We start from the raw sequence: 16889 nt of genomic DNA, 5'->3' as shown, positions 1-16889 counted from the left end.
CTCTGTGCTACCACCTCATGCACCCACTGGGTAATTCTAGATGGAATGAGCCAGTCAATGCAGTCCCTGGAGGGAAGTGCACATGGGTGGATAGGTACACCCAATACTTTCCACCCCAGTGCATCCTGGGGAAAGGAGAACAGGTACACTGATGATGGGTCCCATTCCAGGGGACATTGCTCTCCTGGGTTTTATTTTCTGGTTTGCTTTCTTTGCTCATTGGTCTGGTTTGTGGCAGCCGGATTGCCTGCGTTGTTGACTTTTATTCAATACCTCAGCGCTTGAGTGTTTTGGAAACAGTAAAAAGACGGGAACTTCAAAGCAGAGATTTGAATAAAGTCTCAGATTTACAATGCAGAAAATGTTCAATTGGTACAGCATAATAGTTGTGCTCACACTATCCCTTATCCCAAAGATGGGGGCACACAGGGTATCTCTTACTCCCCTCGTTCTCTTGACCCAGCCCCAGTTAGGGTGCACTTTCTGTTGTCTGTACCAGACCTGTAAACCAGCACAGGGCAAAGTTCTCCCCCTGCTCCTCATTTCCCTTGTGCAGTCACAGCACACCCCAACAACAATGGCATTATGCACTGGGGTCCAAATGGGTTTGTCAGCAGTGCTATCCTGCCTGCAGTCAGCCAAAGGCACATTCCACCACCATCCCACTCAGGGTGTAATTAAACCTTTTCTGCTAGGTGCTCTCACATCAGGGCAGGGTTTCCTGAGCCAGGGCAGCAGAGGATATGCAGGGTCTCCCACAGTAACAGTGGGTACACACAACCCTTGATGTCCATATGATTGGGTGGGAATAAAATCCCAGCTTGCACCAGTTTGAAAATGCCAGTCCTCCGAAATACCCCACCCCTGTGTCCAACAGTGGAGTCCATGAACCTCCTTCTATTGTTGGCCAAGGCCCATATAATGCTTGAGTAGCGTCCTTTCCAGTTTACAAAGCCACGTGTGCCTTGGAGGGGGCAGACAATGGGCATGTGTGTCCTCCATGACTCCAGCACAGTTCAGGAAGTCAGTTTGCTCAAAGTCCACTGCTGTTTCAGGGCTTTTGCTCTCACTGAGGGTGAACTGCTGCAATAATTGCCTTGCAAACCTCCATCACCACTGCACTCACTTGCCATCTCCAAACTGATTAGTCACTGACCTGTACCAACCTGGGATAGTCAGCTTCCAGATGGCATTAGCAACCCACTTCTGGACTAGCATGGACTCCCTCATCTGCAGGTACTGGTACTGAAAGGCTGGGGAGCGTTCCTTAGAAGTTCTGGAACTACTACCGGCCATGGCAAGCTCTGCAGGACAATATAGTCACTGCACTCTGCTTGTGGTTCTGCTCCAGAACTGCCGGTCTGCACAAGAAGATTCCACAGCTAGTACAGCCTGCATCAGCTTCTCCACTGCTCCACGTTTGCATGCAGCCTGCATGATCTCCTCGCCAAGGCACATCACTGCCTTTTCAGAGGGATAGGCCACTGCTGAAACCCCACCACCACCATGTCTCCTTACCTGCATCTGCCTCTTGTTGCCAAAATGAGAGCTGAATTAGTGCCAACCATTGGAACAGGTTAGGGTCCTGAGCTTGATCCGTGCCACAGAGGGGCCCCAGAAAGACCAATAAGTTCTCCCACACTATACTTCAGAGGGAAGCCTAGAGCACTGCAGTGCAGTGGAGCACTAAGAACCATGGCATATGACCCCAGACGTCTTAGTGTTCCACATAAGGGACTGCAGCACCAGTCTGGGCTCAGCAACTCCAATATGGCTTTGCAGTGCGGCCCCTCTGTGATGACTAATATGTGTGTTGCTTTCCTGCTCACACCCGGGTTAGGCTTACCCAAGTGTCAATTGCTCTGCAGTGAAGACTTCCCCTTTGCGCAGAGAAAGTTTAGAATCCCAGTAAGAATCCAGCCTTTGAACCCCCGAAAATCAGAGTTTGTTGGGAGAGAACTGTGCTACAATGACACAAATGGGGGAGAAGGAGAAACCACACAGAACCCTAGTCTTAAGAACAGCTTAAAAAAAAAAACCCTTTGTGTAATACACGATAGAGTCGATTGTTTTTAAAGATGGTTTCATAGCACGGAGTGCAGAGAGGGGACACTGTTGTTACTTCAGCTACTCATGCAGCACATAGTGCAAGTTTGTAAGACTACACATAAATATATACATATGCACACATAAAGTAAGATAGATACACACATTTTTATTGATTTCTTTACTGCAGCTTAATACAATGTTGTAAGGAAGTGAGAATTAATTCATGCTTAGACAATGCTCTCCCAGCCTTGTACAGCTCAGAAAAGAGACTCAGAAAACAACTGCTTTATATAGTGATGTTCACAAAACAACAATTCCTCTTTGCCCCAATATGGAAAGTATAAAACGTTATTTCTTCTTCACATTTGTATCAAGGACTTTCAAGTATCACTTTGCAATGTACAGAGTGCCCATGAAATGAAATGTGCTCAGTGAGTCTAAATAAAAGAACTGTAGACAGAAGTATTTCTTCTTAATTTTGATTTAATAATATGGGACTTTTCTGTCAAGAGAACTTGTTATAGTACAGTGAAAATGAAACCAACACCAAAGGGCTAAACCTGACCTCTTTACTCAGGTAAAGTTCCCATTGACTTCTGAGAGACTTTTTTCTTGTTAGGGCATTCAAGAACAATCACTAAACATGACTAGCAAACAGCCACAGCTATGCTCGGACTCTTCCCTTTCTGTCAAATATATTTATATCATTTGCAAAACCAGTACAACATGCAGTGAATCGGGTTGTATGAAATTAACAATCTCAGCCTGGTGCAAACACACACAGCAGAAAGTGCTGCACAAAAATGATTACACAGAGTTCTTTCCTATGGGCAGTATAGAAAGACACATGATATTCTGCTAGAGCGGCAAATAGAAAAGTTTGCCAAGGCCAGAAGCCTCAGTCACAAGCTGCAGAAAAAATATAAATGACAAACTCACAAGTTACAATACTGTTGAATTTCCCCTTATTCTCCAGATTCCAGGTCACCCGGCCCATCTTCTTTGGGCTGGTGTATGCATGGGATTTTTGCACCAGTGTAACCACAGCAATTTAGTTACACTAGTGCTAACCTCAAATGTAGACATACTTAAACCAGGTTAAAGCACACTTAAACTGGTTTAACTTAATCTAGTAACTTTCCAAATTCAACTAACCTGGTGTAAACCCAGTTTAAAATCAATTCAGCGGCAATGGTGCATGATTTCTTATCTAGACAAGCCTCCTGAGATTGGCTGCCCTCTCTCAAATAAAGGTAAATGAATTCAATTTAATCTGGTTTGGTATTTATATAGCCTCTGTCAGAGCAGTATCAGAGTGCCCTCCAGGTATTTATAGATTTATTCTCAAAGTGTCCCAGTGAAGTAGGGAAGGATTTACAGGCATGGAGATTAATACTTGTCCAAGATTAATCTATGGAAGAGGAGGGAACAGAACCCTGATCTCCTGAGGAGAAACTGACTGGGATAGTGACTCCAGAATAGCTCCCCATGTGGACTCTGTTTTGGAACAAAAGTCACTTTATTCCAGAATAATTACTGCACACAGCAGTAACAATAAAAAGTCACCCTGGGAGCTATTCCAGAATAGCTATTGTGGACTAGCCTATTCCAAAATAGCTAGTCTAGTCAATTTCCCCATGTAGACAAGGCCTTAACCAAAAGGCTACCCTTCTTCCCTGCAAAAGACTTGTCAAAAACAAAAGAAAATGCATCTGAATTTCAGAAATCTCTATTGCAAGATTTTAAAGTTTTTCTTTTTTCCTTCCAGCATCCCAGATACAAAGCGACTGACTCTGAACCATTGTATGCCATTGATTCCAGTGGAAACAGGATTAGGCCCTAAATAGGCACACAGGGACAGTCAAAGTGATCACATCATTCAGACAGGCACTTCTAGAGAATAATTGGTACTAAAGTGCACACACGTTGGACAGTGCCTCAAAGCAGTCACATTATTTTGTTTCTGCAGTTTTATTCGCTCCTGTTAAAGAATCTGTTTTTTTCTTCATTTAACATAGACAGATAGAACATTTTAATGAAGGTGTTTTGTAGCCAATATATAGGCTTAGTGATCTTAAAAAAGTACATTTTCTTCCTCTCATTTCTGATATGGAAATACCCTGATCTAACGAATACTTTAGATTTATGTCTGTTAATCAAATGCCTTTCCACACTGAACTTAACATTCATCTCTCCCTACATAAAGGAGCGTTAGAAACAGAGAAAGTGAGTGAAAAAAGAAATCTAAAAATCCTACAGGCATTCTTCACCAGTGCCTTTATGATTTGCCCTCTGCTAATTTTCCATTATTTTTTACCTCCTCCCAACACCTAATTTTTAAATTGAAAAAGGAGTTTCCCTTACTGTTTTTGTTACATCAAATGCACTTTACAGCCCTTTGGGGGAGGAAATAGTCTTCAAAATGTAACCTGAGATGCTGCAGGTATTTTGGAATCTGCAGACAGAGCAGCACCCAGTGTAATTTTCCCTCTTCCTTTCAACAGGTTGTTAATGCAGCAGGTTAAATATTGTTACCACATTTAAATGCTAACACTTTTAACCAAGACGCTGCTGATATTCTATCCATTTAGCCAGGGATGCTGGATTCACCTGTACTGGATTTGAAAGAAATGGTACAGGGGAATAAGGCTGCAGGTTTTCACTGTGAAAACACCTGATTATATAATGAGTATAGAGATTAAGCATTTCAGGGACCATAAACCCTCAGTGGGAGGGGAAGATATTCAGTACCTGGCAGGATTAGGTCCATTGGTGAGTTCTAAAGCAGCAACACTCTGCGGCATTTATAACTGTTTACAGTTTAATTTGTTAATCCGATTTCTCCTATTTCCAAAGCACCAGCCCTCATTGACAACGTGCTGAACCCTGTGACACGTGAGTCCGGAGTAGTCAAGGGGTTCCTAAAGGGACATGCTGGCCTGTCTGAGATCAGAATTTGTGCCTCTGTTCAGAGTAAGTTTGAAGTTTAAAAGCAAATCCAGCACATGCAAAATGTCTTAGTTGTATGCAAGGGAAGCATTTGCCCCTCCACCTTTGCCTAAGAACCAATTATACGGAGTTGTTTCGTTTGTTTGGGGGGCTGACGGGGGGGGGTGAGACTGAGCATGAGAAATGGCAGCCCCCAGGAAAGATGAAAAGCTGCCAGTCAAGTTTCCCCTTCCAGTTTGATACTGTCCCCTCAGGTCTGGGACATGCCAGTGTGATGGGGGCAGTTTCAGCACCCCCCCTCCCTTTGGGTCGGGGGTAATTTTTCCACCTTCCTCCCTTGCATAAGCCTGGCTCCGTGTCCCTCTTCTACAAGAAGGGAAGATTCCCCTCCACCCCCCAAAACTAGAGCGCTGGGAATCTCGGTGGGAGTTGAACCCCCCGTGACCTGAACAATATTTTGGCAGGAAAAGAAATATTGGGTCTGGCTTATTCTGAAAGCAGTAGAGGAGCAGGAAGAAAAGCACACCCAGGGGACACACACAGGTAGGCCAGTCAGTGTTCATTGCGGAGAGCGCTCTCCATTGAACTCAACATGAGAAGTTCTGCTTAAAACTTAACAGCACTGCCCGGCCTGGAGCAGAGATGGGACGAGCCGGTTCTCTCCGTTGGCTTTGCCGTCCAGGAAAGCCTCCGATAGAGGGGGATCCACGGCTCCTGAAGATCCACTTATAACGGGGCAGAATTATAGGGGTGAGGTGGTTCAGAGCTCGGGAACGCAGCTGTAATCCCGTAGCTCGCAGCGGACTTTCACCCGTTTACACTAGGTCTGAACCGGGTCTAAGGTCTGATTACACGCGCTCTGGTTTCGAAGGGAGCCGTTCTTGGGGGGAGGACTTGTGCTGTTCTGCCCGCGGGCGACAGAAAACCATCCTGGGACAGCGATTTCGCACAGCTTGTTCGCTCCCAGCAGCGATGAGAGCCGGGCCTTGTCCGTCCCCTTCTCACCGATCCAGGAGCCCCAGGGCCTGGGTTAGAAAGGCGAGGACAGTGCTGCTCTCTCCTTGCAAGAATGCTTCCAGCCCCATGGGGGGGGGGGTGATACACTGCAGGGTCCCCCATTTCAAAGCCAGGAGCCATGGGTAGGGAGGGAGAGCACTCCGAAAAGGAGAGGGTGCATGAGGGAAGGGGGGTGTCTGCCTTTAGAAGCAGATGCGTCAGGTTTTCCAAGCGGAAAAGCTCCCCCCGCCCCCTTTCTGACTCATGCATTATGTGCAAAACGTTTTCACGAGCAAGCGTGGGTACAAACTGTTTTAGTGTCCGCAGGCTGGGGGCTGTAGGGGAAGAGAGATCGTCCATCTGCAAAAAGAAAAGGAGGACGCGTGGCACCTTAGAGACTAAAATTTATTAGGTTTCAGAGTAGCAGGCGTGTTAGTCTGTATCCGCAAAAAGAAAAGGAGTACTTGTGGCACCTCAAATTTATTAGAGCATAAGCTTTCGATGAAGTGAGCTGTAGCTCACGAAAGCTTATGCTCTAATAAATTTGTTAGTCTCTAAGGTGCCACAAGTTCTCCTTTCTTTTTTTTTTTTTAAATTTATTACAGCATAAGCTTTCGTGAGCTACAGCTCACTTCATCGGATGCATTTGGTGGAAAAATGCATTTGGTGGTCCCTCTGCAGACAGCTGAGGGCGGTGGGGCCTGGGGGCAGATTGGCGCCCACTCTTGGTTTGGCCCTTGCCTGCGATTATCCAGAAACAAACACAACACATACAGGAGGCTCAGGTGGTGGGAGGGGGAGCTGGGCCCCAAGGAGAGGGGTAATAAAAAAATAAATCCCCTTTTCTTAAAAGAGTTATTACATCAGGCAGCGTTGTTTCTTTAATCGAGGGGGGACAGCGTGTCGCGCCTGTAGGAAACAAACAAACCAACCCACCTCCCTCGGAACCAGCCCCGCGAAGGAAGGCGCAAGGGGACGCTGCGTTTAGACGACGTCTCAGGCTAAAGCAGGTGTTTCCTCTTTAAAAATAAACCCGGGCGCTTCTTACCAGGGAGCCCCCCAACCGCGGGGGGGAACCCCGCGCAATTGACCAGAGGCGCTGCAGCCCCTTCTGGCCCCGCGCTCCTCTTGCACAAGGAGGGTTTGAAAGACTTCGGGCATTGCCCAGGCAAACTCGTGGCTGCAGGGAAAAAGTCTGAAATTAATTACCGAGCCTCCACCCGAGCCTCGTACTTCTTGAGGGGGGTGGAAAATTACCCCTCGTGGGTAAAACGCAGCGTGGAGGGGGAAAACGTTCTTCACAACTTTTTGGTTGAAGGGCGAGGGAAAATATTTTAACCTCACTCCTAGGCCCTGCAGCGAAGCCCAGAGAAAGTGGAGTTTATCGCTCTGCGATAGTCACAAAAGGAGCCCCCCTTTCTCCAAACTCCTTCTTTCCCTTAGGAAAGCCAGCTCTAGGCAGGAGCTGAGTCAAAATTAAGAGGCTGATAGAGACTCGGCTCGAACCAGCCTCGTGTAAACGCCAGGATTGGTGCGCCCCCCCCCCCCCATAGTTTTGGCTAATAAAACTCTCACGCAGAAGAGGGAAATAGTCCCAGCAAGATTGGCGTAAAACAGACTCAAGCCACGTGAAAGATTTTGTTTTCCCACTGCCCTGAGACATACAGAGTAACAGGTGCCAAACGCGAAAGGAGCAGAAAATGAGTTTACGCAACATCAGTTAAATTAAACAAAACAACCCCACAACGATTAGGTATTAATTTGATAAAGCCCCAGGAGTGAATTACGGCGCGAACGAAATGGCGTTAATTCGGTTTTCAAAAAAACACACGGAGGCGGCAGGACAGCTCGATTTACACGCAAACTGTGCTCCCATCATTTTAAAACGACTTTCGGGACGAGCTAACTGCTGCTTTTTTAGGATAAACGAAGTGGGAACCGGTTAACGGTTCTGCGAACCCTACAGCCAAGACCGTGCTGGAACTTATTGTGCAGACTGAAAATACGAGAACAGCCAGCTCGAAAAGAGCAGGATTTTTAATGCAATCGAAGAAAGATTTCTCCCAGTTGACGAGAGCTCACCCCACCTTTCCTGGGTGCACAGCCCCCCCTCCCCAACAGAATTTAAACCGGCACCTTTCAGCCGCCCCCCTAGGGACGCGCAATGCCTCTTTGGAGAAGCAACAAGTGGCTCGTTTTTAAAAATAAGCGAGGCGGTGAGTATATAAATCCCCCCCCTTCCTGAGCCCTATTCCCTTCCCCGGCACGGGAAACTAAACCGAAGGGACCTACAATTCCCCCCACCCCAGCGCCTGGTTGAGGAGAGATCGGGACTGCCAGAGCTGAGGGGCAGGGTTTAGAAGTATTCGCTTTAAGCGCTCAGCGACACGGGACGCGGACTGCACCGTTCACACGGCCCTATTGAGTCCTGCGCGTCAAAACGCCGCTCTAAACCTCACCGCGCTGGTTTCTAGCCCCGATATTTACACGTGGCCCCAGTAACACGCTGGAGGGAGGCATTTATTCTCAAAGAGAATTTGAGCAGGGCATTGGGGGGCTGCCCCTCCCCCCCCACCGTACAAATCGCCAGGAGACAGGGGAGGTGCCCGTTATAAAATTTATTGATCTCTTATTCGGGGGGGGGGGGGGGGAGAGAAAAAGGGGCGTTTCACAGGCTAAAGTCTTAAGAAACCGGAGAGACAAAAACTAAAGCGTTTGTGGCGTGGTAGGTCAAAACGGCGTCATAGTGAAATTCACAGACCGAGTTACAGAAGTTTACAAGCTGGGGGGGGGGGGGAAGGGGGACAAAAAAAAACAACCCAAAACACACAAAACTTCCTGCAAGTTAAACAAGACTTTGCGTTAGTGACTCACCCAGCTTCCGCCCCCCCCCCCTTCGAGGTCGTGGAAGCTACACGATTCGGATTAAACCTGGAGCAGGACACTGGGGAGAAGGACACTAAAAAAAGGCGACAAAAATGTAAACAGCTGAGCTTGAAGAAAAGCCCGCCACGTTTCCATTCCACCGCTACACTCAAACTGAAATAGACCAGACCTTTAAAACGGCTTTTGCAATTTTTTTTTTTAAAAAAAGAATAAAAGAGAGCGCCAGCCTATCAGAAACCAGGAAAGAAGTGGCTGCGGTTTTAAAACTTCCCAGGAGACATTTGTGCTCTATTAGAGAAAACCAGTCCACACACCCCCCCACATTTCTTTTTGTACAAAAGACACACGCGACATCGAACCTTCCTTTTAAAAAAAAAAAGTCTTCCCGGGGAGGTGCATTGAGTCCCAGTCTGCTCAAGCGAGCAACCAGCTGTCCCCGGAGCGGGTTAGGTTGGGCTGAGGGCAGAGCAGTCTCAGATGTGAGTCAGCGGTACAGTGCCATTGACCCCAGTCCCGGCACTCTGGTAGTGCTGGTGGACACTGTGCAACCGACTGCCCTGCAGGCTGGAAGGGTCTGTGGCGTCCCCCCCGGGCGGGAGATACATGCTGATCATATCCCGCAGGTCCCCCAGGCAGGCCCGCTGGGAGTGGGAGGTGAGGGCCGGCGGCGGCGAGCTGGGCTCGGATTTCACCACCGAGCCCATGGAGCCCAGGCTCATGGCCGTGCCGGGCTGCTGGCCGTAGGCGGCGGGGGACATGCTGTAGGTGGAAGCCGCGTTCATGTAGGACTGCGCCGTGGACATCATGGGGCTGTACTGCAGGCCGCTCATGTCGTAGCGGTGCATCTGCGGCAGCTGGGGGCTGTTCATGGCCGGGTGCTGCCCGTAGCTCAGCTGCTCCGGCATCAGCGAGTACGCCCCGTTGCTCCAGCCGTTCATGTGGGCGTAGGTGTCCAGGCGCTGGCCCACCCCGACGGGGCTGCTGACGGCGCTGGCCCCGCCGGGGGCCAGCAGGTTGCCGGGCAGCGAGTACTTGTCCTTCTTCAGCAGGGTCTTGGTCTTCCGGCGGGGCCGGTATTTGTAATCCGGATACTCCTTCATGTGCACGGCCCGCAGCCGCTTGGCCTCGTCGATGAAGGGCCGCTTCTCGGCGTCGCTCAGCAGCTTCCAGTCGGCCCCGAGGCGCTTGCTGATCTCCGAGTTGTGCATCTTGGGGTTCTCCTGGGCCATCTTCCGCCGCTGGCCCCGCGACCACACCATGAAGGCGTTCATGGGCCGCTTCACCCGGTCCTGGTCCGCCCCGGCTCCGCCGCTCGCTCCCCCGCCGCCCTTGCCCGCAGCCCCCGCCGGGCCCCCGGCGGCGGGCTGGGGGCTCTTGAGCTCGCTCTCCAGCATGCTGTACATGGCCGGGGCCGGCAGCAGGTGCGCCAGCGTGGCGGGCAGGTGAGGCCGGGGACCGGGCGGCTGCGAGGCGAGGTTCGGTTCCCCCCCCCCGCCCCGGGCTCGCGGGCTGCTGCAAGCGGCCAAACTCGGGGCTCGCCGGGCGCTTCCCCCCCTCCAGCCGCCTCCTCGGTGCGCTCCCAGTGCCGGGGGAGATGATTGACGGCCTATAAATGAGCAGCCGGCAGCCAATCAGCGCGCGGCTCCCGACAGGCCCTGACGGATGGTAATTGACCAGCTGGTTTAAAAAAAAAAAAAAAGTTGCAGTTTACGGGGCTCCCGTTCGCACCGCCCCCCCCCCGCGCGCGCCTGGCGCGCCTCCCTCCCCCCGAAACCAGGGGGTGCGGCCCCTCCCCCCACGTTACCCCCTGCAGAACTTGGGGAGGAGGCAACTTTTGGTCGGGTTTGTTTTAGATTCAGTCCCGTCCCCCCCGCCCCCCAAGCCTCCCGGCGCAGGGAGCCGGGCAGGGGCATCCCGCTGCAAACCACCCCCGGCTGGCTGCTGGTTGCGGGGCCCGGGGGTGCTGGTGGTGGGGGGTGTTTGAACCTCAGCTCCCCGCGGCGGGAGGGCGCCGAAGGGCCGATCTGTGCGGGGCGGCGGGGTCCCTGGGCTCCGTGCGTGTGCGGGGCACAAAGGGGGTCGCGATCGCGGGGAAGCGGAGCTGCTTTTCCACCCCACTTCGCCTGCCCAGCTCAGTGCCTGGGGAGCGAGCACCCCGGAATGACCCGGGCGGGGGTGCCTCAGCGGAGCTAAGCTCCCCCCCCAGTCGTTGATGGGGGATCCAGGGCAGGGGCGACCCCAGCTCTCCCTAGGGAAGGGGACCCCACTCCCCTCCTCTCCCCCGGGAATCTTGAAGGGTGGCGGCGGATCCTGGCTCTCCGATCAAAGGGAGGGGGTGCTGCAATTCCCCTTACGCTACAAATCCGCCCCCCACACCCCCCGCCGCAAGGCTCTTTGTTGTTCGGGTTACACAAGGACACATCATCCCCACTCTGAAGCCCACTGATGGCCCCCAGCATGGCTTGCCAAGCTGGGGTGGAGGGAGAGGGGGCTGGTTGTCTGGGCTCTGACCGGACTCCCTGGTAGCTCGGAAGTGGGGTGCATGACGGGGGTGGGGGGCTCACCTGGCATGCACTTCCCAGTCCCCCACCTCCTTTCCTTTCTTTGCCACTTTACTTTTTCCAGTTGGCTGCCCCCCGGGGGGGGGAGGGGCGCTTGCCAAAATCCGTTTTCATGGCAACAGTAAAGTCCCCTTGGAGTGAAAGAAAACTTTGTGGGGGAGGCTCGCGGGGGCTGTCAATCAAAGGGCTTTCCTCCACCGCCCCCCTTCTCTCTCTCTTTCTCTCCCCCCCCCCCAGCACCCACACCTGCGAGGACAGTTCGGGTCAGGAGTTTCTTAAAGGCATAGCGCTCCTGCAGCCGCCTCAGCTCTCCCTCCGGCCCCCTACCTCACAAGGGGGCTGGGGGGGGGGGATCAGAGCCATGCTCCTCTGCTGTGTGACCGCATCCTCCCCGCCCCCCTCTGTCCCCTGCATCCCACAGTTTGCTTTGCTCAAACCCAGAGCAAGAAACAAAACCCAAGGGCTACACGGGGAAGGCGGAGGGCTGAGCTGTGCACGCAGTGGGAACAAGAGCTTTCGACGGGGTGAGACCCTAAAGAGTTTGCTCTCAGCTGCGCCCAGGGGTGGGTGCGGGGGGATCACTGCGGATTGACAATCGGTGTGTGAACAGACTCCGGCGTGGGCGCTGGGAACCACTCCACCGGGGGGAGGGGTGGCTAAAAAACGACTGGCACTTAAAGATCGTCTGACCCGAGCGCCGTTACCCCGAGGAGATGCACCGCGCAGCCGGTTTCTTGTTGTAAAAGAGAGACAATAAAGATAACGATGCTAATTCACAAGGAAGAGGGGACCTCCCCAGGGCAGTGTCCTGGTTCGCGCTGAAGCACTGGGATATACGCATATTAAATACATAAATTAACAAAGCACCGCAGTTCTCAAGCTCGCTTCGCGCCGCGACAGAAACCAGAGGCAGGAACCCCGCGCAGTGAGCAGCCCGCAGCCAGCCCCGGAGCGCCAGGAAACCCGCCACCCGACTCCCGGAGCGCAGCCGACCAGCGCACTTTGCTAGCCCCGCCACCGCTCGCCGCTTCTACCGGTGGGGGAACAAAACGATGTAACTTTAAAACCCAATAAAGAAAACTTTCCCTTTGATATTGGTGAATGGTGTCGAGGTTTGATTTGCAAACTCAGTGGGATCTAAGCTATTCGTGTATTTAGTCATCCAATAAGTGTTATTCTGTTCTGGCAAATGATCATCCGTTGGAGGGTGGAAAATCGACCTGGAAACAAACACTACTTATGCTTTTCCACTGAATGCATCCGATGAAGTGAGCTGTAGCTCACGAAAGCTTATGCTCAAATAAATTTGTTAGTTTCTAAGGTGCCACAAGTCCTCCTTTTCTTTCTACTTATGCTATGGGGGAGTTAACCTTTGGCTGTTTGTTTTGAAAAATATGACTCCCGAAATATAACCTCCTTAAACGACATGATCATATCTACATATTTTAGCTCTATAAAGATATTATTTCAAGCACATTTTCCCCGCGTTTGGCAACAGATTTGACAGCTGTAATCACCTTGATTTTAATCAATAGCGCCAAATATTTTGATTACTCAACTACAGATCTAAAATATGACAGGCTCTGAGGTGAGAAGGATTCTCTGGTGTTTACACTTCTTTGCTTTGAATACTCGTTTAAACAAATGAAAATGAACTCTGGTTAGTTAGCTATTTAGTCCTGCCAACAATTGTGTTTTAATGATCTTGATTGCAACGAAAAATCACAGGTTTCAAAAATCAGTAAGTAGTTGAAATTATAAGAACATTATATAAAAGCTCTTTTATTTGAATGGCGAAAAGTGAGCCAGATGAAAACTGGCAACAATTTTAAATTTCAGATTTAGCTTCATCCTGGATTTTAATTTGCCCTATGCCAGTGTGAGACTAAACTGAAATCAATTGTTTTTAAACAATTGTATCCAAAGATAGACAACAACCGATGCAACATTTACTCTGCAGATTATTTCAAAGCAAGGCAATATTTTCCAGGAGATATCACTTGTCTCTTCTGAGCTGTAGCTCACGAAAGCTTATGCTCTAATAAATTTGTTAGTCTCTAAGGTGCCACAAGTACTCCTTTTCTTTTTGCGAATACAGACTAACACGGCTGCTACTCTGAAACCAATAAAAAGGCTGATTTAGAAAGTAAATATAATTCTGATCTATCCCATTCTTCTTTTCATGTGACTGAAAATATTTCCCCCTGCAAAGCTGTTACCACATGTGACTCCTGTCTGATTCTTAATGCCAGAAGATCGGGTGACTATTTGAAAAGAAACTTCGCAATGCCCCATGGCAAGGAATAGCTGGGGTGGCCAATCTCGGAATTAGCGATGAATGCGCTGTAAAATTAGCGGAGTAATCCCATTGCCATCCCGCCTCTGAGCAGCAGATTATAATACGAGGGAAGAAGAGAGACAGAAAGCAGCGGTTAGGAATCATCTGGGCTCTGCCAGTCCTTTTTACACCAATGCACTTTATTGATGACCAGAGAGCGGCGCCCGGTACAGCGGTGGGACAAAGCGCCAGGTCCGGCCGGCACCAACACCACCCCAAACTGGGCCCTGCCCACTCTCCAGCCAGGCTGCCCCCCCGGTGTCGCCCCTCCTGGGCCTCAACCGGCAACACAGTCTCGGGGCTTCCCCACAACCCCACCCACGTCAGTTCAGTGAAGGGGACAGGACCCCCGCATAGTCACCACTCACGTTTGCAGGTAGAACCGGGTCCGAATAACGGCCCCGATCCTGAAAGCGGTCCCCATTGACTCCAGCGGGACTCCACGCGCTAACGCACGTGCTTACATCCTAGCAGGATCGGGACCAGCGCTTGGTCAATGGCGAGAGTGAATATCTGGGGTGGGGGGGTGCTGTTGGGGATAATCCAGGGCTACAGAGAGGAAAGGTGTTAAACTTGGACTGTCAGGAAAACCACAGAACCGGATCCACGCTGCTTTTGGCATAAACCCTGCCCTCCCTTCTGTCTCTCCCCCCACCCCCAAGGAAAGGAAAGGGAGGCGTTCAGCCAAAAGCTACGGCAAGACCCAAACGTTAGTCTGCCTGCAGCGATATGCGCAGAACAAGCCGTTAGCCACTTTGGACCGGATTCAGTCCCCATCTCCTAAGCTTCCTGCAACCGATCTCCCTTCCTGATTTCTCTCCTCCCCTAGCTCTGCTCGGGGATCGAACCCCTTGACTGCCCCAGCCGCGGGGTTTGGGAACGAAGCGAAGACCCCGTAGGAATTCGTCCACCACGAAGTTTCTGTAAAGTTGACCACGCGGTTTACAACTACGCGGCACCCAGTGGGTCTAGTCAGTGGCGAAGGAGGGAGGGAGCTGAAAACATTGTTAATAAAGTCTCTTTGAGCCGAAGCTTTATGCTCAATAAAATCTGTTAGTTTTTAAGGTGCCACCTGCCTCCTTGTTGTTTTTGTGGATACAGACTAACATGGCTATCCCTGATCTTTGAGCCGGGAATTCTGCAGATCAAGAAGCCCTGTGGCCAGACAAGGTTTATAGCAGAGAGCCCTTTAATTCGTCAGCATATAGATTGACCACTGGGTAACGCTGAGAATCCCCCTAGCAAGGTGCAGGGTGGGTTCAGAACAAGCAAAGCGCTTTGGCCGGTGTAAACACACTTGTCAAAAGCGGAACAGCGCGCGGCCCTGGCGGGGGCGAAATCGCTCCTGCATCAACGCCAAACTTTTAAGGAGATCCAAACACCCACCTGTGGGGGATGCACGTGTTAACATGACTTTGTGCATTTCACACCAGCAGCACTCCAATAACAGGCGTCACACGCAGTGTGGTTGTAGCCTGTTAGTCCCGGGATATTAGAGAGAGAAGGTGGGTGAGGTCATATTTTTTTACTGGAGCAACTTCTGCTGGTGAAAGAGACGAGCTTTCGAGATTACACACCCGTGAAAAAGAGCTCTCTGGAAGCCCCCCAACGTGTCTCTCTCACCACCAGAATCGGGTCCAGCCAAAGATATGCCCTCACCCACCAGTCATTAATGCGACCTGTAAGTTACAACTCCATGACAGGTTTAAAGAAACTTATCTTTTTTTATTAAAGAAATAACATCACAATCCCATCCGTTTTTTAAGCAAGATTCCCCCACTGAAATGGGGGCGTCTGCCCCAAAGCCTCTTGGCCCCCAGAGTGATCAATTTCGGTTGAGATTTTATTTCCATCCAAATCGGAAAGTAGTGAAGTTAGAGGTGATCTGCGGTCAAATGTTCTACTGGGCAATATGAAAGGTGTCAAAAATGCCTAGTACAAATTAATCTAATGATTGTTTTGTGATATTTTGAGATCAAATATATTTGTGACTTTCAAAGGCAAAGCATTAATACTTTTTTCAATTAAAATCTCAACGTGGTTTTATGTGGGTTACACATTTTATGAATCTCTCTCTCACACACACACTGTGTATCTGTCTGTAGATATAAAATATAGATGGTGGATATTTTGGTTCATCCTTTAATATATGAAATAAAAAGATTTACAGATTTCCACGAGCTGTGTTAGACCCACTCTTGATGATCTTTAATAGGGACGCGGTCTTTTTTGGCACATCAAGGTGTATGGCAATTGACTAGCTCCGACAAAGAACTATAAACTTCCTTATTCTGTGATCTTGCCAAGAGCTCTGTTAGCATCGGGATGTAGCTAATATATTAGTAATTATTATTGCCATGGGATTGCTTTTATATACCGGAAACTGAATAATCAGGTTATTAACATAATTTGGAAACTAACTTTTTCTTTTAAATTGCTGCATAGAAACAAATGCACCCTTTGGATACAAATATATTGCTTTTCAATGACCCCTTTATAGCATATTGAGAGAGACACTGGGAAATGTTTTTAAATCACTCTCTCTTCCCCTCCCCTTCTCCCCCCCAGCTGAACTTTTATTTGGCCTCTGACAACAATGCCTGGCTGCAAACAGACCTCTCAGAGCCTTTGCTGAATAGCCCCTTTTCTATACCAGCGTGTTTCCACTGTCACAAAAAAAAAAAAAAAAAAAAAAAAAAACCAGGAGCCACATTTCTTAATTGGGTGTTCCTGAACCTTGCTCATTCAGGTGTTCGCTAGGAATTTGTTTATTAGCCTTTGACAAACTGCTCCTCGCGGTAATCGCTTCATGGGCCTGGCTTCGGAAGGAGGGATGGATGGGGGTTGCTAATAAGGGTCCCCCCCCCCCAGTTACTAATTAACAGAGCTGTAATGGGACCACCAGCATTGGACTGGCTTAGCGCTGCGAGCCCTAGGGAACGGACGAGACTCGTAGGGGTTTGAACAAGGAAAGTAGCTCTGGAAAACGGACACTCCAGTAAGCCAGAAAAGCAAAAGTGTTTATTAAATCAGCCCCTGCTCTGGTTAAGGAGACATGAGAAAATCTATCCTGAGTCTTGGATGAAATTTGTTGGGAGGGATACAATAAT

The 16889-nt window shown here is 49.9% G+C and overlaps 1 protein-coding gene across 1 annotated transcript; it reads right to left on the bottom strand.

Moving 5' to 3' along the window:
- Positions 1-8629: 8629 nt before the first annotated feature.
- Positions 8630-10472, bottom strand: SOX3 (SRY-box transcription factor 3). Its single transcript, XM_038417687.2, has one exon. It carries the CDS (start codon positions 10281-10283, stop codon positions 9354-9356), a length of 930 nt encoding a protein of 309 aa, XP_038273615.1. The 5' UTR covers positions 10284-10472; the 3' UTR covers positions 8630-9353.
- Positions 10473-16889: the final 6417 nt, after the last annotated feature.

This window comes from Dermochelys coriacea, chromosome 9 (assembly GCF_009764565.3).
Source record: "Dermochelys coriacea isolate rDerCor1 chromosome 9, rDerCor1.pri.v4, whole genome shotgun sequence".
NCBI lineage: Eukaryota > Metazoa > Chordata > Testudines > Dermochelyidae > Dermochelys > Dermochelys coriacea.
Note: the sequence above shows the minus strand (reverse complement) of the source record. Positions and strands in the feature narration are given on the sequence as shown.